The 20,421-nt window shown below is 33.0% G+C and overlaps 1 protein-coding gene across 8 annotated transcripts in view; it reads right to left on the reverse strand.

Annotated features, from left to right (window-relative positions):
• ZBTB46 (zinc finger and BTB domain containing 46) overlaps positions 1 to 20,421 on the reverse strand; it is a 160,494-nt gene that overhangs the window by 108,429 nt on the left and 31,644 nt on the right. For all 8 annotated transcript variants that reach the window (XM_074288885.1, XM_074288886.1, XM_074288884.1 and 5 more), the window contains one exon: positions 2,750 to 3,722. In XM_074288885.1, coding sequence (XP_074144986.1) covers positions 2,750 to 3,686 — 937 coding nt within the window. In that variant the 5' untranslated portion in view covers positions 3,687 to 3,722. The remainder of the gene's footprint in view (positions 1 to 2,749; positions 3,723 to 20,421) is intronic.

Genomic DNA, 20,421 nt, shown 5'->3' on the forward strand with positions numbered 1-20,421 from the left:
CTACCAAAAGCCCAAAGCTCCATTAAATTTTTGACACCATACATACAAATTTGGCAATCTATAGATACGGAAAGTAAATTTTTAAAGATTTAACAATTATATCACAGTTACAATTCATTTTAAGAAAATCTGGCATCGAAAAGTTGAAGCTTCTAAAAGATACTTTAAAAATTTATTCAATACAAAAATCTAAGTTTCCTTCATGTATTTTTTTTTAATTTAATTTACAAATATTTGATTTACAGTGAACTTTTCTGGAATGCATAAGTTGTGTTAAGTGTTTATATCTTAAATAACAATATAGATAAACCTATATGTGCACAAATAATTGACATGTGAACTGTTCTTTGCCATGGAACTATTTACCTGATGAAACTTAGAAATAAGTTTCAATGAGAGTGCTTTCTTGGAATCTAATAATTAAAATGTGCTTTGCTTTGTTTTGAGAATCATTAACACTAATATAACAGTCTTGCTCTTAAAAGTTAATAGGTAATGGAGTCACTGAAAGCTTCAGACAATGAGAAGCAAAGTGGGAGTAGTTTCCTTAGTTAGAAAGGATTCCAGAATCAGAACTATTTGAGTCAGCTTGAATTATTAGCAAGACATTATGAACACTTTCCTTTAGAAAGGAGACAGCTTTTTTTCTCCTCTCAGCAAACAGCACAAGTTAAAAAAAAACATCTTTAGCAATGTTACATAAACCTTCAATGAAGGTATATTATTTTCTATCAGGTGCAATATTTAATACTTTCAAATCTTATGACTAGGTATGTAGTCATAATGTCAATTACATGACTAACTGTCCAATAAAGAGGACAAAAATACTCTCAAGATTAAATCACCAACTTAGACCTTTTCTCTTAGCAACTCAAAATAATCCAAGCAGAAGCATTTTATGGTTTCCTTGGCAACTCAAGGGATTTAAGACTACATGAAGTACATGAAGTCAAAATCACTTGTTTGATTCTAAAATAACCCTCTACTGCTAAACAACCAAGGTAAAAATATGAAAAGCCACTAGCTTCAAACATGTCCTATTTAGTCATAACATAGTAATTTAATACATTATGAATATCTTTGATGAAATTACTCTGGTTTAAGTATCTTAATTCAACACTGAGTGACTTAATAGAATAAATATCACACTATATTCTAGTTCCATATTTAACACTAAAGACACTAACACTGATCACCTCTAGGAGCATCCATGGCCATTTTAGCATTCCACAACAGAAAAGCTTTTTCTAAGGACTTCTATTGTTTTACTGTTATTTCTCAGTATGAATTTAAGGTTGATGAAAGGTTATACAGAAAACTATATGTCAACTAAGCATTATTTGTTCTTTTAATGCTTCAAAAAACAATCTCTGTTGACAATTAATATAAAAAAATGACATCACATCATCTTGATACCTTTAATTCTTCCAATTCTGAGAGAAAATTTCAAAGTAAATTTAATTCATTTTTGAAACAAATATGTTGTTCTAATCGAGTCTTTGTATAAAAATTCTCACTTGTTTGTGTATCTTTAGTTATTCCACTCAAGAATAGATGAAATAAGGTTGTGAATGATATGTCATAATGAATTTCCTGTGCTGGTCAATTAATAAGTAAATTGCTTAAAGGAAATTTGGATTCAAACACTAAAGTATAAAGTTCAAGTCATGCCTACTAGAATTTGAATTGCTTAGAAAATACCACACATTCATCCTAGTGAAAAAGAATAACCCTAATGTCTCATTCATGTAACTCGCTTAAGTTTGGAATATTTGACAATTTAATTGTAAGAAGAAAGCATTACCAATTAAAAGTGACATTTTTATTGAACACTGACTTTATATCAAAGAAGCAATAAGTATATTATATACAGAATGAAGAATAAGAAATGTTGGTAACCACGAGAGGGACAAGGTAAAGTGATTCATTTCTGCCCATACGTCTTTCTTTTTTAATATTCATTTTTCTCATTTAGAAGCATGCCATTTTAAAAATTAAATTAACGAGCTTAGTACTTACAAAAGATGCTTAGGGGACAAGCAATGAAAACCTCCTACTAAACTAAATATAACAAATTCAAATTGAGAATCCATGAAAGTGTATCTAAATTGTCTTAGTTTTCCTTAGTTACACATATTAATTATTGCAACATATGTAGATGCATGGGCTAATAGCATTCTTAAGTGTGGATAAGAGTCACATAACAGCAAACTGATGTCCAGTAGAGTCAATTCTCAATGAAATGGAGAAATGCCATCATTTTGATGATCTAAAAACTCAAAAACCACCAGTTATTTACATTTGACTCTAAAATACACTAAATATTAATCTAATATGAACATAAAAGCAAAAATATCTTTGTGTTCATATTAAATCAATATTAATAACATAACTTTATAATCTCTGAGCATATCCATTTACCATGAGAAGAGATGTCCATCAAATATTTGGGGGGAAAGAAGAAGCTGGTTTGAAATTTAGAGATTTGCTACATGATCCACTATATAGATAACTGTGTATTACACCACATGACAATGCTCACTGAAGGGCATCATGTTATTATTAACAGGACAGACAATGGAATTTTTTATAATCTATTTTTAATGCGCCTAAGTGCAACAACATCTAAACTTTTTCCATTTTCTCAAAGATTCTCTTACTCCAATAAGGAAAGAAGTAATCTAGCATAAAGTACCAAACATTTTTCTTTATTACTGTAGTTAATTATATGTAAAAATAAAAGGCTTACTTGGGTCACGACTGTTAAATGGCCATCCTGAAGCAGATAAAAAAGAAGGCATTGGAGAACTTGCCCGGCTGTCATCTTCTACCTGTTGGGTAATGTGACGTACAGTTTCTTTGTTTTTTCGATTCTTCCGCCGGCCTGATGGCTGCCAACCATCCCCTATGACTTGTTCTGAGAAAGTGTTCTGTACTGAACCATCCTTAACAGTACGCAATTCATTTCCACCATAATGTGATGGTGAAATCTGTTCTTCTTTAATACGTAAAGACCCATATCCCATGTCACTAGTCCACAAAGACTGTGATGAAATGTCATCATGGCTATCTGTTTTTGGTTCCTGATCCTCTTTCCCATAGCTGCTTCCTCCTTCATGACAACTGGCAATGGCTGAATCTCCAGAGGAATTTGCTGGACTTGTTCGCCGAGCTAACCATGGAGAAATACTCCTACCAGCTACTACTGCTGAAATCAATGCATCAGTACTACTGCTGGAAGGAGCCCCAATTTCATAGTCTGCAAGCTCATCAGATGCATCAGACTTTATGCTTATATCAAGAGCTGCTTTTATAAAATTATGACAGGCTTGTACAATATCAGTCATCTGAAGATAACTAGCAGCTGACATCACTTCAATAACATTCCTGCTGGTTAAAGCAAGGTGAGCAGAGTACATGAAGTCAATGATGGCTTTAAAGCCCTGTGCAGTGACAATGTCTAAATGAGTAACTGTAGCCTGATCAGAAGTCTTCTGTACCTGGCAGTACAGTGTTTTGAAGTAGCGGCTACTCCCAAGCAAAACATTTTTGTGGGCTTTAAAGATCTTCCCCTCTACTATAATGCAAACATCACAGAGGATTCCATGCTGTCTCTGCTCATTGAGCTCGCGAAGAAGATGACGGTAATGGGAGGCAATCTCCATATCTTCCTTTCTGTTATTCATTTGGAAATTTGTGGGTTGTTTTTTTTCCTATAAATCCTGTAAAGATAAAAATGAAACCATTACTAGTAAGTATCTTATAATCACAAATTTTGTAGTAGTACTAAGGGAACACAGTCAATTGCAGTAAAGTCAGAACTTTCACTGAATTAATCTGTCACTACAAACAAAAACTACTGCCTACAACAAACTACAAATTTCTAATGTAATACAAAGGCTGGTTACTATTTTGATCAAGCCACATTTTGGGAAAAGAAGGGTCTTAGAGATATGTTACCTTAAATTGAGTCACAGGATCATAAAAATTAGAGTCAAAAGAAAATGTAAGAGTTCAGTTATCCTTGATTTTATAGATGAGGCAAATGAAGGGCAGAGTGACTTGTCCACTCAATCAGTCAATAAGTACTTATCAAGTGCATATAATGTGCAAATCAATGTGCCAAACATAGGAGATAAAAAGAAAAGGGAAAAAAAACAACAACACTGATTATGCCCTCAGAGAGCCTATTATTAAAGAGACAACACATACATAGTACATACATAAAGCATAATGAATGAATATAAAGATCCTCAGGATTTCTGGCCAAGTAAAAATGACTGCTAATTTACATTCAATATGAGTCAATAAGGATCCAGACAATGATCAAATGGGGCTTGTCCTATGACCTATTGGTGGCCAATTAGCATCAGATCCGTTTTAGTTTAAGGCCTGGTCCTTAAGGAATTTATCCCAAGATCACTTGAGAAGGTTCAGAGGTGCAAAAGAGAAAAAAAGTGCTTTTAAGAATATCTGTAAGTAAAGATATAGCACAGGGAGGAGGAAGGGAGAGAAGGAAGGAAAGAAAGAAGGAAGGAAGGGAGGGAGGGAGGGAGGAAGGAAGGGGGGGAGGGAGGGAGGGAGGGAGGGAGGGAGAGAGGGAGGGAGGAAGGAAGGGAGAGAGGGAGGGAGGAAGGGAGGAAGGGAGGGAGGGAATCTTCTCCTTATATATTCATTTATTTATTTAGTTTGGTTTTTTGGACTAGGTGAGAGAGAAGATTCTTCCCCTCAATTGCTACTTAGCCTTTATCACTGAATGGGTACAGCCTCAGTCAAACTGAGACCAGTTGAAGATCTTAGTTTAAAAAGGCCAAGGTCTCCTATTGCATCCAGGGCCATCTCCAGTCATCTATCTCCAGTTATCTTTATATCTTGCCACTGGATCCAGATGGTTCTGGAGGTGAAAGTGGGCTCCAAAAATTCAAGCAGAAATTCATTGTCAAGAAGCATACACAAAAGTAAAGAAGGAGCTAGAACACTGTAGAATATATTCTGGAAAATTCAATACTCTGGTTTGACTGAACCATAAACTAAACAAAAGGAAGTAATATGAGAGAGTTAAAAAGGCAGATTGGTGTTAGATCATAGAAGGCACTGTCAGCCTACAGATTTATTATTATTGTTGTTGTTTAATCCTTTTCAGGACTGTCTAATTCTCCAAGACCCTATTTGAGATTTTCTTGGCAAATATATTGGAGTAATTTTTTATTTCCTTCTTCTGCTCATTTTATAGATGAACAAATTAAAGCAAATGGGATTAAGTGACTTTCCCAAGGTCACACAGCTAGGAAGTATCTGAGATTAGATTTGAACTCATGAAGATGAATCTTCCTGACTCCAGAACTGACACTTTATCCACTGTATCACCCATCTGCCATTATTACACACCACTATAATTGAATAGATTCAATTAGAGGACTTGCTGAGTATGCCTTCTAGTTCTAAGATTCTATAAGTTTAGATTTGGACGTGATTAGTTTACAGTAGGATATCCAGATGACATAGGTCATTGGAGATGCAGAGATATATTTAGGAAAGAGATAAAAGCTAGAGATTTATATTAGGGAGTAATTTGTACAGAAGTAATAATAATAGCCATGGGAATGCAACAAATATTTAGCACTTATATAGCACTCTAAGAGTTTACAAAGCACTTCATATATACTATATTTTATTATCACAACAACTCAGAGAGGTAGTTGCTATTGTGATCTCTCTTTTTAAAGATGAAGAAAGCGAAGTACAGAAAGGTTAAATGATTTGCTAATAAGTGGCTGAGGCTATATTTGAATTTAGATGTTCCTGACTTCAAATCCAGTCTTCTATCTACTTCACCATATAAAATACATACATACATACAGAATATATGTAGTAATTTTTACTGTTTTTTTCATAGACTTAAGACCTTTGAAACCTACAAAAATTCTTGAGATAAAACTTCATTAAATTTAAGAAGGGAGGGGAGTAACTTGATAACCATATTTTGTCTAATACAAAAAGGATGGTGATAGTATATATAAATGCTTATCTCAGCAAGGAGATTTTTTTTTCATGCATTCAAGTAATACAACTATTTTAAACATGCTCTGGACTTAACTGGATACTTCACCAACAAAAGCACTATGAGGTAATGCTTTACCATGTTTACTGTTGTGGAAAATACAACCTTTATCTTATATAGGTCCTCCCTGGATAATTCTAACTAGACTCTTTGATACTTTTTTTTCTTACCTTTATTGTCATATTGGCTGCATAAAGTTTTACTTCTTTTTAGCATCTCCAATTCCCTGATTTTCACATTTTAAACTCAGTATTTTTTTAAACAAATTAATATCTCAGTGAAAGGACATCAGTAATAGGATGCCATGTCAAACTGAACAGATATCAACCAGACAGATATTTCATTCTCTAGTGGATTAGACAAATAGAGTTTAAGTGACTTATCTAGGGTCACAATGCTAGTGAGTGTCTGAGGCTCAATTTGAACTTGGGTCTTCCTGACTCCAGGCCCAGTCTATCTACTGAATCACTCAACTGCTCCAAGAAAAATAGAGATTAAGTGATACTGGGTCATATACCCAGTATCAGAAGCTAGATCTGAACTTAGATCTTCCCTTTTCCAAGCCATGCTTCTATCCGCTGAGTCATCAAAGCTAAATTGAATCTCCACTTTACTTCAAAGCTCAGCTAAGATGTAACTTCCTAGAAAAGGACTTTCCTGATCTTTCCTAGCTGCTGTTTCTTCCTTATCTCACCAGAAATTACATTTACTTTGCATATCTTTTAATGTCTCTATATGTATATGTTTCCCCTCTACTCTTTCTGGGTAGGGAATATTTCATTTTGTTCCTGAGATAACAGAAAGAGTTTATGATTTTTGACAGTCAGTCAATAAACAGTTATTGAGTACCTACTTTGTACAGGCACTCTGCTAAGCAATGGGGATAGAAAAACAGTCAAAAGACAGTGCTCCCCTCAAGTCACTCATTATCTAATTGGGGAGACAACAAATATATATATGTATGTATATATATATATATACAAATTATATACAAGATAAATAGGAATTAATCACAAGAGGAAAAGTAGTAGAATTTAGAGGTGCTAGAGAAGGCTTCTTATAAAAGATGGGATTTTAAGAAAACCAGTGAAGCCAACACAAAGATGAGAAAGGAGAGCATTCCAGTCAAGAAATAAACTGGAAAGAAGAGCAAACAGCAGAAAAATATTGTGACTATAAGAAGTTACTATGATGACTGAGAAGATCAAAATAAATTCAGAAGATACAAAACTCCAACATCCAAATCCTCAGAAAAAGCTATAAATTGGTCCCAGGCTATGGAAGCACTCAAAAAGCATTTTTAAATCAAATAAGAGAGACAGGAGAAAAATTGGAAAAAGAAACAATAGCGATGCAAGAAAATCATCAGGAAAAAAGTCAACAGTTTGGTAAAGGATAAACAACAAAACAATATCAAAAGAATGAAAAAAAATAGAAGGAATGTGAAATAGCTCATTGAAAAAACAATTGACCTAGAAAATAGATTTGGGAAAGATAATTTAAGAATTACTGAACTATCTAAAAGCCATGATAGAAAAAGAGCTATCATCATCTAAGAAAATATTAAGGAAAACTTCCCTGATATTCTAAAAGCAGAAAATAAAATAGACATTGAAAGAATTCACCAATCATCTCCTGAGATTCCAAAATGAAATTCCCAGGAATATTATAGCCAAATTCTGGAGCTCCCAGGAAAAGCGGAAAGCACTGCAAACAGCCAAAAAGAAACAATTCAAATACAGTGGAGCCACAGTCAGGATAACACAAGATTTAGCAATTTCTATATTATAGGATTGAAGGACTTAGGATATTATGTTCCACAGGGCAAAAGAGTTCAGATTACAATCAAGAATCACTTATCAGCAAAATTGAGTATTAATCCTAAAGGGGAAAATAGGTAGGATAAAATGGTAGATAAACAGGAAGAAACTAAGATGAAGGGAAAAATAATTATTATTGTACAAAAAATTTTTACAGCAAGTTTCTCTGCTAAAGACCACAGTTTTCATTAAAAAGACCACCACATTTTCCAAAAATATGTTGAACTGAATTAAATTTATAGAAACTAGAGCCATTCCCTAATTGATTAAATGTTCAAAGGGTAGGAACAATCAGTTTTCTTTTTTTGTTTGCGGGGGGGGGGGGGGGGGGGTTGGTTTTTTTTTTTTGTTTTTGCTAAGGCAAGTGGGGTTAAGTGACTTGTCCAGGGTCACACAGTCAGGAAGTATTAAGTGTCTGAGACCAAATTTGAACTCAGGTCCTCCTAATTTCAGGGCTGGTGTTCTATACACTGAACCACCTAGCTGCCCCAGAACACTAAGTTTTCAGACAAAGTAATCAAAGCTATTTATAATCATATGAAAAAATGTTGTATATCATCATTGAGCAGAAAAATGCAAATTAAAACTACTGAGAGCTACCACCACACACTTATCAGATTGAATAATATGACAGAATAGGAAAAGGGAAAATGTTGGAGGGAATGTAGGAAAACTAAAATACTAATGTACTGTTGGCGAAATTGTACACTGATTCAACCATTCTGGAAAGCAATTTCCAAAGAGATATAAAACCATGCATACCCTGTGACCAAGCAATACAACTACTAAGATCTGTATCCTAAAGAGATTTTTTTTAAAACCAAAAAGGAAAAGGGCCTATATGCACACAAATATTTATAGCATCTTTATTTAGTGATGGCAAAGAATTGGAAATTGAGATTTCCATCAATTGGGGAATGACTAAACAAGTTGTGGTATATAACTGTTATGGGATATTATTGTGCTGTAAGAAATGATAAGTAGGATATTCACAGAAAAACCTACAAAGATTTACATGAAATGAAGCAAAATGAAGAGTCGAACCAGGAAAATATTGTAGATGCTAACAGTAATATTGTATGAAGATGAATTGTGAGTTTAGTTATTCTCAGCAATACAATGATCTAAGAAAATTCTGAAAGACTTCTGATGAAAGGTGCTATCCATCTCCAGAAAAAGAACTGGTGGAGTTTAAATGCAGATTGAAGATACTTTTTCATTATTTTGTTTTTTGGGGGGAGGTCTTGTTATCTGTGTTTTCTTTCATAGCATGATTTACATGAAAATGTGTTTTGCATGACTACATTTGTATAACCAATGTCAAATTGCTTACCTTCTTTAGGGGAAGAGGGAGGAGAGGAAAAGAATATGGAATTCTTTTTTCCATATGGAATATGGAAATAATAGACATGAGGTGACAAGGGATTATACAAGAGTGGTGGTAGTGACAGAAGGGAAAAGGGAAGAATATTTGAAAGAGGTTGCAAACTTAAAATTGACAGGACTTCTCAACAGATTGTAAATGAAGAGTGAATGATAATGAGAAGTCAAGGATTGATACCTAGATTCTGAGCCTGAGGGATGGGAGGATCGTGTCATTAAGAAAAAATGCTGGGGGTAGGATAGGGGAGAAAAGTTTAGTTAGAAAGATAAGTTCTTGACATATTGTATTTAAGATGTCTCCTTAATATCCAGTTAAAGATGTTTGAAAGGTAGTTGGAGATGCAAGACTGGAGGCCAGCAAAGAGATTAGAAGATAGATAGATTTGGAGGCAGCTAGGTGGCGCAGTGGATAAAGCACCAGCTCTGAATTCAGGAGGACCCAAGTTCAAATGTGACCTCAGACGCTTAACACTTCCTAGCTGTGTGACCCTGGGCAAGTCACTTAACCCCAGCCTCAGGGGGGGGGGGGAAGAAGAAGATAGATAGATTTGAAAATCATTACATAGACTTTGTAATTAAATTCATGAGAGCTAATAAAATCACCAAGTGAAGAAGTCTAAAGAGAGAAACAAAAATGATTCAAAACAAAACCCTATGGGACATCTTATTTAGAGATCATGATCTGGATGAGAATTCAGCAGAAGATAGTGAGGTGAAAGAGAGCCAAGATAAAATGGATTCCTTAAAACCTAGAAAGAAGACAATATCAAGGAATGGGGAATGATCAACAGTGTCAAGGTCAAGGAAAATGAGGATAGAAAAAAAGACCATTGGATTTCACATATAGATCATTAGATTGTGCAATAAGAAATGACAAGCAGGATGGCTTCAGAAAAATCTGGGAATATTTATATGAACTGGTTCAAAGTGAAGTGAGCAGAACCAGGAGATCACTGCACATTGTATTAGCAGTATATATAATGATCAAGTGTGAATGACAACTCTTCTGACTAATACAATGATTCAAGACAAGTTCCAGCACTTATGACGAAAACCACTATTCACCTTAAAAGAAAGGACTGATGGAGTCCGAGTACCAATTGAAGCATAGGTTTTTTTTTCACTTTATTTTTCTTGCTGTTTTCCCTCAACATGGCCAAATAAAAATGTTTTGCATGATTTCACATGTATAATTAATGTCATATTTCTTGTCTTTCCAATGAGTGAGGGACAAGTGGGAGGGAGAAAATTCAAGACTCAAAATTTTAAAAAAGATGTATGAAAAATAATTTTTTAAAAAGAAGATCATTAGTAAGTTTGGAGAGAGCAATTCTGGTAGAATGATGAGCTTGGAAACCAGATTGTAAGAGATTAAGTAGAAACTGAGAATAAAGAAAATGGGATTTCTATTGGCCTTTTCAAGTTTGATCACAAAGAAGAGAAATAGAACAATAGTTATTAAGGAATGGAAGGACAATATGAAGGTTTTTTTTTTAAATGGGGGAAATATAGCATGTTTGTAGAAAGTATGGAAGGAGCCAGTAGACAGAGGAAAATTGAAGCAAGAGAACAGACAATAAAAGGTACAATCTCTTGGAGATGGTGGGATGGAATGGGATCATTTATGTTGGTAGAGGGATGAGCCTTAGTTAAGAGAAATTCTAACTCTTCATGTGAGATCAGAATGAAGGAGGAGATTGTGACAGAAGGCATACAAATGATATGAGATGAAGAGAGAAGAGGAAGCTCAAGGCAAATGGATTAATTTTCTTCTGTAAAATATGAGGTGAAGTTTTCAGCTGAGAGGTGGGGAAAAGGAAGCTATGAGAGGGTTGAGGAAGGTTGAAAAGATGTGAAGTTCCATTCTAGAGAATAGGAGTGGGAGATAATAAAGGTTTGTCTCATAGCAATGAAGAACCAATTGGATTGTGTACCATTATTTGGTAGTGGAACAAACAAGAATGGTTCTAAACTTTCCTTCATTCAGCAGTATGTGTGTAAAAGTGAAGGTGGCAGATAGGAGTGATTCAAAGCTGAGGCTAGTAAGCAGAATGGAAGCAATGATATGACAAAGGGGCTTAGGGACTCAAGAGAAGAGGATGTTGTACAGCAGAACTGATTCATGAAGAGGTCAAGATGGGGAAAAAGAAAAGAGAACGCCTATTATAGGGTTGATAGCTTGGAAGAGAACTGAGGAGTCAAGGAACTAGGGATCACAGTGTAGCTTAAGTATAGGGTTTGGTAGAGAGATGGAAAACCAATAGACTAGAAAAATAAGGGGATTTTAGAGTTTTTTAACATTGGAGTGGTATATTTGGAAATGATGGCAAGATCCTGCGAATAACCATCTTTTTATGGCAGAGAGGAATAAGTCATGAGAAGTGATTAAGTTGAGTGATTATAGTGTTTAAAGGAGAATCAATATGTGTAATGAAGTCTTCAAGTATGAGGGCAGAGGTTGGGCAGAAGAAAATAGTTGACTGAATATAATTTTAAGAAACTTGTATCTGAGAAATGATTTTCTATACAATGTCCCAAGTGAGTAGTTACACAAACCTTTTTGAAAACTCCCTACTTTATCCTGAAGCAACTCATTAGCTAGAGTTAAACATTTTTTAAATGTAAACATTAAAATCTGAGCATTTCCAAATACAAAGAAGACCTTTACTTATTAGTCTTTCTTTTTTAAAATCTGAAGACATTAGCTTACTATCTAGGACTTATAAAGAACTGGTATTTTGAAAGTAATTTATCTTCCTCTCTATAAAAAAGCTTCAGACATTTTAAACTATAGAATCTTACATTTTTATTAATTATTTTTCTCCAATATGAATGCTTTTTTCCATTTTAGTGAAAATGATGGTGGTAGAACAAGAAAAACAAAAGGCAGAAGTTAACATAGGAATAATTTTGTAAACCACTATGTTTAACTATAAATATTAATGTTTTCTAAAATAATTAAGAAGTATATGGGATTTTTAAAAAAACTTTCATGCAATGAAGAACATGACCACAAAAAGCAAACAAACAAAAACAAAAACAAGGAGGAAGGGGCTATAAGAGAGAAGCTGACCCCTTAACTTCATTTTCATCTGAACTAGTCAAAAGAAAGAAAATCTCTCTCTCTCTCTCTCTCTCTCTCTCTCTCTCTCTCTCTCTGTCTCTCTCTCTCTCTCTCTGTCTCTCTCTCTCTCTCTCTCTCACACACACACACACACACACACACATATATACATACACACTTTTCGATACAGAAATATATTTCACTAAATAAGGGAATAGAAGAAAAATGGGAGAAGTGAAGAAGAATTAGAGAGGAGGTAGATTAAAGGAAGGAAATCTGAGGGGATGCCCATAAACTGGAGAATCAAACAAATAATGGTATATAAATGTGAAGGAATAAGAGTGTGCTGAACCTTCTCAGTGTAATAACCAACCACAACTCCAATGATGAAACATATTGCCTTCTCCTGAAAGTTGAAGTACTCATTTGTAAGTGAGTACAGAAGGAGTCACATTTATTTTGGCCTACAGAAACATGGAAAGTTGTTTTGATTGACTACACATATTTGAAATAGGTTTAACTTTTCTTGTATTCTCCTGAGACAAGGGGTGGGAGGGTGGATTTTGGCTAAGATATATACTAAAAAAAATTAAAAACCCAAAATAAACAATTATCCAATCTCTTTTTCAAAAAAAAGAAAAAAGAAAATCAAATTGTTTCTATCAAAAATGAAATGGAGAATTCACAATAGAAGAGGAAGTAAAATTATTACAAAATTATTACAAAAATTATCAACAAAACTTATTAACAGAGGAAACTGATAGATATTTACAAAAACATAAAATACTAAGATTAACAAAAACAGAATCCAACTATTTAGATAATCCAGTATCTGAAAAAAGAAATTGAACAAAGCATAAATGAACTATAAAAGGAAAAATATTTCAGAACCAGATGGATTTATAAATGAATTCTATCAAACATTAAAAAAATAAATAATTACAATTTTTGGTAAAATGTTTGCAATAATAGAAAAAGAAAGAATTTCCCTAATGTCTTTCTATGATACAAATATGCTCCTAATACTTAAAATGGGAAAAATGAAGCATGGAAAGAAAACTATAGATCAACATAACTAATAAATATTTATGCTATTAAGCAAATAAGATATAAAATGTTAGAAAGATTATACATTATGATCAAATTGGATTTTTTTAAGACTTTAAAAATATTTACTAAATATGTTTTCATTTTAAAAATATATTGGAGGAAAACAACAAATTGGATTTTTACCAAGATTTAACATAAGACTAAATTATATTATTAATCATATTAATATTATAAATTTTTTTAAATCACATGATTATATCAATAGATATTGGAAAGACTTCTGACAAAACTAATAACTGTTTCTGATAAAAAACAAAACAAAACCCCCCACTAAAAACATAGGAGGGAAAGGATCTTGCCTTAATATAATAAATAATAACAATATTAAAAAAACCAGGAACAAACATTATGTATAATGGAGAAACATTAGAGGCCTTTTCAACAATCAATAATGAAGCCAAGATGTCCCATTTATCCCCACTATTATTGAATAAAGTCTTAGAAAGACTAGCTATAGTCATAAGGTAAAAAAGAAAAATTGAGGAAATAAGCATTGGCAAAGATGAAATTCATATTTTGCAAATCACATGTTTAGTTAAATACATTTAGCAAAGTTTCAGGATATAAAATAAACCTACATTAACCATGAACATTCATGTATATTATCAACAAAACCTATCAGGAAGAGATAGGGAAATTCTATTGAAAATAACAACCAAAAGTATAAAATATTTGGGAGTTTATCTACCAAGACATACTTAAGAATTGTATGAAATGAATGACAAAACACTGTTTGCAGAGATAGAGACCTAAATAACGAAGAAATATTAATTTACTTCTTATATTTTATATCAATCAAAATACTACTTTATTTTGCCAGAAAAAAATATAATGAAATTCATCTGGAAGAACAAAATATCAAAAATCTGAAGGGCAAAAATAGAAAAAGGTGAGAAAGGGTTTACTAGTACTTGATCTCAAACTATGCTAGAAAGAATAATCAAGAAGAAGATTTGGTACTGCTAATCAGGAAAAGAGATTAGGCACATAAACATATATAGGCAAACAAACATAGTACCATAGAGTCTGATAAACCAAAAATTCCAGTTATAAGGTTAAGAACTCCTATTGGACAAAAACTGCTAACCAGGCTAGAAAGCAATCTGGCAGAAATTAGACAGATAAAAGGTGACATCATAAATAAATTCAAAGAGTAAAAAAGAAATTACCTTTTAAATCTATGGTTAGGGGAAGCACTCATGACCAAAAAATGACAAAAAAAAATGATCAATTTTAATTATATAAAATGAAAAATGTTTTGTACAAACAAATCTAAGACATTTAAATGAAAAGAAAATAGGTAACTCAAGGAGAAAACTTTGCAGTAAATTTCTCTGATAAAGGTGTCATATCTATACTATATATGTAAAAACAGATATGAATATATATTTTATACATATATATATGTAATATACACACACATATATAAATAAAAGCCATGTCCCAACAATCAAGTAGTCAAAAAATGTGAACTGTAGTTTTCAAGGGAAAAAATTCAATCTATCAACAACCATAATGCTTCAAATAATAAATAATTAGAGATTCCCATTGAAGTATTATGTGGCTCTACTTCATACCCATAAAACTGATCTTAGGTAAAAAAAGGAGAGAAATGATAAAAAGGGAAATTGCTGATGGAACTGTAAATTGGTCCTGTCCATGGAAAGCATGACTAGAAAGTTAATGAATTCTAAGTAATATATTATTAGACTTAAATATTCAAAGAAATCAAAGAGAAAAAGAACCTTTTTGTACCAAAAAAAAATATTTAATAACAGCAATTTTTATGGTGACAAAGAACTGGAAATCAATGAAGTATGCATCTATTGATGAATGGCTAAACAAAGCATGATAAAAAATATGTTATTATGCCATAAAAATGGCAAAATGGACAATTTCAGAGAAAAGTGGGAAGACTTCTCTGAACTGATGTGAAAGTAAAGAGAACCAACAGAAATTATTTTACAATATTAGTAACATTGTAAAGAACAACTTTTAAAGACTTTAGAAATATGTACAATGATAAATTCCAAGTCCAGAAGACTAACACCACCCACAACTTCACAGATATGTGATGGACTTAAAATGTAAAATAAGTCAGATTTTTTGAAATGGCCACCGTGGGCATTTGTCTTGCTGGACAATTCATATTATTATGTTTTTTTAAATTGTTCCATTTTGGTGTGTGTGGAGTAGGGTGGAGGGAACCATGCAAAGGGCAGTAAATGCTTGTAAAAGCAAATAAATAATTTTTTAAAAATTTTAATAGTTTTTATTTACCAGATATATGCATAGGTAAATTTTACAACATTGACAACTGCCAAACCTTTTGTTCTAATTTTTCCCTTCCTCCCCCCCCCCAAGATGGCAGGTTGACCAATACATATTAATTATGATAGAGTATAAATTAAATATAATATATGTATATATGTTGTTTTGCTGTACAAAAAGAATCGGACTTTGAAATAGTGTACAATTAACCTGTGAAGGAAATCCAAAATGCAGGTCGACAAAAATTAGAAGGATTGGAAATTCTATGTAGTGGTCATAATCATCTCCTAAAGTTCTTTTGCTGGGTGTAGCCGTTTCAGTTCATTACTGCTCTATTGGAACTGATTTGGTTCTTCTCACTATTGAAAATGGCCACATCCATCAGAATTGCTCATCATATAGTATTGTTGTTGAAGTATACAACGATCTCCTGGTCCTGCTCCAAATAAATAATTTTTTAAAGCAAAGCTTAATTTGATCAGGACACATCTTATAGGAATAATGTTTCTCCAACAGAAATAGTAATAGACTATTTTAGTAGATAGCAGAAGAAAAACCGGAACCTGTATTTAGTATATTAACTTTAGCTCTTATTAAATCCTTTGGTGTGTTTGTGGGGAAAGATTCAGTAGCTAATCATAGGAATTGTATAATAAAAGGGGGGAAAAGTGGCAATCTGAAAATATATATATATTAAACTGGAAATATTAAAAAGTCAAAAAAATTTCTCCAAGCACAGTAAACTTTTTAAAGAAAAAATTTAGAACTTAACTGAAACTTCAGAATATCTTTTTAAGTCTTAAAAAACATGCCTCAGATTTGTAGAGCATAATCAAGAGGCAAATGCTTCCCATTAGTATCCAAGCAGCTGTGGCCAGTTATAAGTAAAAAAACTATTGCTAAAATTATTTGGATTTTCATTAAGAAATTAGATTCAGGACACTAAGAGAAGTTATTCTAATTATTTTCAAGTTATTACTTCCATACAGAATTCCTCTAACAGATACATAATACACACACACACACATACACACATACACACACTCCAAATTATCACCAGAAATTGTTACTATGATCTAATTTTTAAGAGTTAAATTCAGGAAATTTATTAAATGAAACTAACCTTTTTCTTCATCTTAAAAAGAAAGAATAACCCAACTAGTTTGTTTTTAATTTATCATGCTAACAGTTGCTTCCCACCTAGGCTACATACTTATATATCTCTAATAATACAATTCTTCAATGCCAAATTAAGACAGATAAATATTAACCTGGCTAGGATAATTTACTACCAGGAAATTTGACCCTATAGTCCATTATATGGAAGGAAATAAAACTTCAAAGAACATATCACTTTCGGGAACAATTTCCATGACTAATAATGAAACTTTAATGTAAAGCTAAGTTGAAATTGTCCCACAAAATCCTTGACATGACAAAATGAAAGTTACTTAATAGAAAAGTATGACATGTCAAGGGAACATGCAAATGGATTGTTTCCATATAAGGATAATGTAAATAAGAAGGACATTAAGAATAGCTGAGCTATGGAATATTTAACTTTTGTTAGCAATTCTAAATAGGCTTCTTTATCAAAAATATGTTTGCAGCTATATCATTGTAACAATCAAAATTTTGATATTTAAAAACATTTTTACTACTGCTAAAAGTATTTTTAAATTATTGCAATTTTCCTACCCTTTTTAAGCTTTAGTCATACATGATGCTGAGTGATGAAGAACATAAAAAGAAGCACAATTAACACTCAAAACTGGGAAGCTCAAACTCAGCTCAAAGCTTTAGTCCTTTTAAACATTATTATACATTTCTTTGGCCCTTTGTCCAAAAAAAAAGTAATCAGATTAACTAATCTGTGAAAAAAGAACCAGTAAGAGATTTAGGTAGTGATAGTACAAAAATTAGTTATAAAAACTTTTTAAAAAACTCAAAACCTTGCACTTTGAGATTCCTGCTTCTTGTGCTTTAAATTGAAAATTATATAGTTTTTAAAAGGCAAATGCACTACTGATAACAAAAAATAATATTAATATTCCTTTGAGGAGTGTACCTTCCTATCCTGAAGAATGCTAAAGATATAGTAAAGTGAAAGGTATTTTAAAACATCTGGAGGTAAAAATTACATAGGAAAGAAAGTTACAATGGGAAAAAAGGGAAGAGTTACTAGCTTTATGGAGAAAAGATCTTAAAAAATAAATTTCCATGTAAGTATGTATGGGGAAGATTTTAGTTTGGGTTCTCACTAGACTGAGGTAGAAAGTGAAATACTGATTTCTCCCATAACCATCTGACCGAAAAGGCAGTTTCCAAATACTTATTCAAACAAAAGTCTGAGGTTTGCAGCAAACAAAATAATACTCAAGAAGACCAATGAGAAAACACAGTAAATTATTTCTTCCAACCCAGAACTGCACAAAAATCAGTGAGAGGGTCGGAGGCCAGAGAAAAGGGTTCTCTCTGCTCCCACTCCAGCACAGACAACAGCAGTGTGATTAACACAACCAGAGACATGTAGCCTGCAAGCTTTTCTGTCTCTGATGGCAACAAGAGCCAAGGACTTTCCTGGGAAAGTCCCAGTGTAACCAAAAGGGCCCAGGATGGTGATCTTAGAAGTCCTAAGAAGAGTTGAAGGACAGTGACCAGTAAGGTGTCTATCACCTCTGACCAGTGGTGCTCAAACTGGAGCAGTGCAAGCCCTGAGCTCTATGATCCTTAACCCTGCCCTAGGATGCTGGACAAGGCTGTGAGCCTCAGAGATCCAGAAATGCCTGACCCTCAGAGATGGAGGTCAGTTCAACAACCTAGACTGAGACTAAAGAGGGATCTAAAAGTGAACTGGGAGTCACAGTCTTACCGTGGCACAAAACCCCAATACAGTTGGGGAGATGAGTACATAAAAAAAAAAATATCTCCCACTATCAAGTTTTTAGAAATCTAACTCTATAATAATTGCAAGTAGAGACTTCAAGAGAAAAAAGTATTTTTCAAAAGAACTACATGAACATTTAGAAAAAATGAAAAAAAAGAGATAAATAAAATGGAATATAAGCTCTGAAGGAAAACACTAGAAGGAGAATAAGTAGATTAGAAAAGAGAGCAGGAAGAATTGGATTTCTTGAAAACTAGACTAGACCAAACAGAAATCAGTGATTCCATGAGACAACAGTAAATATTTGGAGGAGGAGGGAAGGAATCAGAAGATTAAAAAAAAAAATAGAGGAAAAGTACAAGACATCTGTTATCAAAGACAAATGACCTGGAAAATAAGTCAAAGAGAGATATTTTAAGAATCCTCAAACTCCCTATAAATCACAATTAAGAAGACCCTAGATACTATATTTCATGAATCATAAATGAAAACTGCCCAAATCTATTAGAATCAGGAAGCAGCGTGAAGATATAAGATATCCATTGGTTGATAACCTCCTGAAAAGAACCTCAAAAAGAAAAGTCTCAAAAATGTCAAAACTAAAATCTAAAGCTCTTGTATCAAAGAGAAAATACTGCAAGCAACCAAAATGAAGCAGTTCAAGAAACCAAAGTCAGTCAGGATTACACAAAACCTGGAACTTTCTACTAATAAGACCGTGGAGTAGATTGTGGAATATAATATTCCAAAGGGCAAAGGCACTGGCTTACAATTAAGACTAGTTTACTTCACATTGAGTATAACCCTACTTGGGAGAGGGTGTCCCCGTGGGAATGGATCTTTAATGAAATACAAGACTTCTGAACATTTCTAATGAAAAGAACAGAACTGAGCAGAGACTTTGAAATACAAACACAAGAGTCCAGAGAAACTTAGAATAATAAATTTATTTGATCAGAAGGAATTATATGATGATATAGTATGCTAAGATCCCAATAAGGGAAGAAGAAACAGGTGTCCCTTCAGAACTTTAATGTCTTCAAAGGGGAGTAAGGGAGGTAAATAAAATAGATCAGTATGTGGTTAGGGATGTTGAATTGGCTATATTCTGAGGTTTTGAAGAAATTAAGAGAAGGGAGGTAAAAGAAATAATCTACTAGTGTAAAAAGGAGAAAAGGAATGAAAGGTGAATAAAATTATTTCTAGTAACTGGGATGTGTGAGAAGAACATATAAACAGGGAAGATCAGGGATATTAGATACCAGATGAATCTTACTCCTTTAAGAAATGGAAAGCTAAAAGGAGGAAAGCTAAACAGACATACAAATACATACAGTCTGGCGTAGAAAGACTTCAGACACTAGGAAAACAAAAAATATAAGAAAGAAGGAATAGAAAGATGGTGAGGAAACATATATTTTTGGATATAGCCACTTTGTAGATTGTTTTACTATGCTAAATTGTTACAAGAATTTCTTACCTCCCTTTCTTTTTCTCAGTTAGTTGAGATGGGAGAGATAGGAGGAGGCTGAGAGAAGAGGGAGCAAGAAATAGTGGTGTCAAAAAAAAAAAAAAAGGAAAGAAAAAAGGGTCATTGTGACACTTCTTCAATGCACAGAAACAAAAATAATTCAGAAGACATGGTTCTGAAAATAATACATAGAATTTGTAAGTGTTTTAAAAGCAAACAGTGTAAAGCGAAGATTCATGGAATTATCTTTTTGCATTGTTCTGGGATTATATAAAAAAATTTTGGGTGTGTAAGATCATAATAAAAATAAAATTTTAAAAAAGAAAGCAAAAAAAGCAGCATTAGGATAGGAAA

This window comes from Sminthopsis crassicaudata, chromosome 2 (genome assembly GCF_048593235.1).
Source record: "Sminthopsis crassicaudata isolate SCR6 chromosome 2, ASM4859323v1, whole genome shotgun sequence".
NCBI lineage: Eukaryota > Metazoa > Chordata > Mammalia > Dasyuromorphia > Dasyuridae > Sminthopsis > Sminthopsis crassicaudata.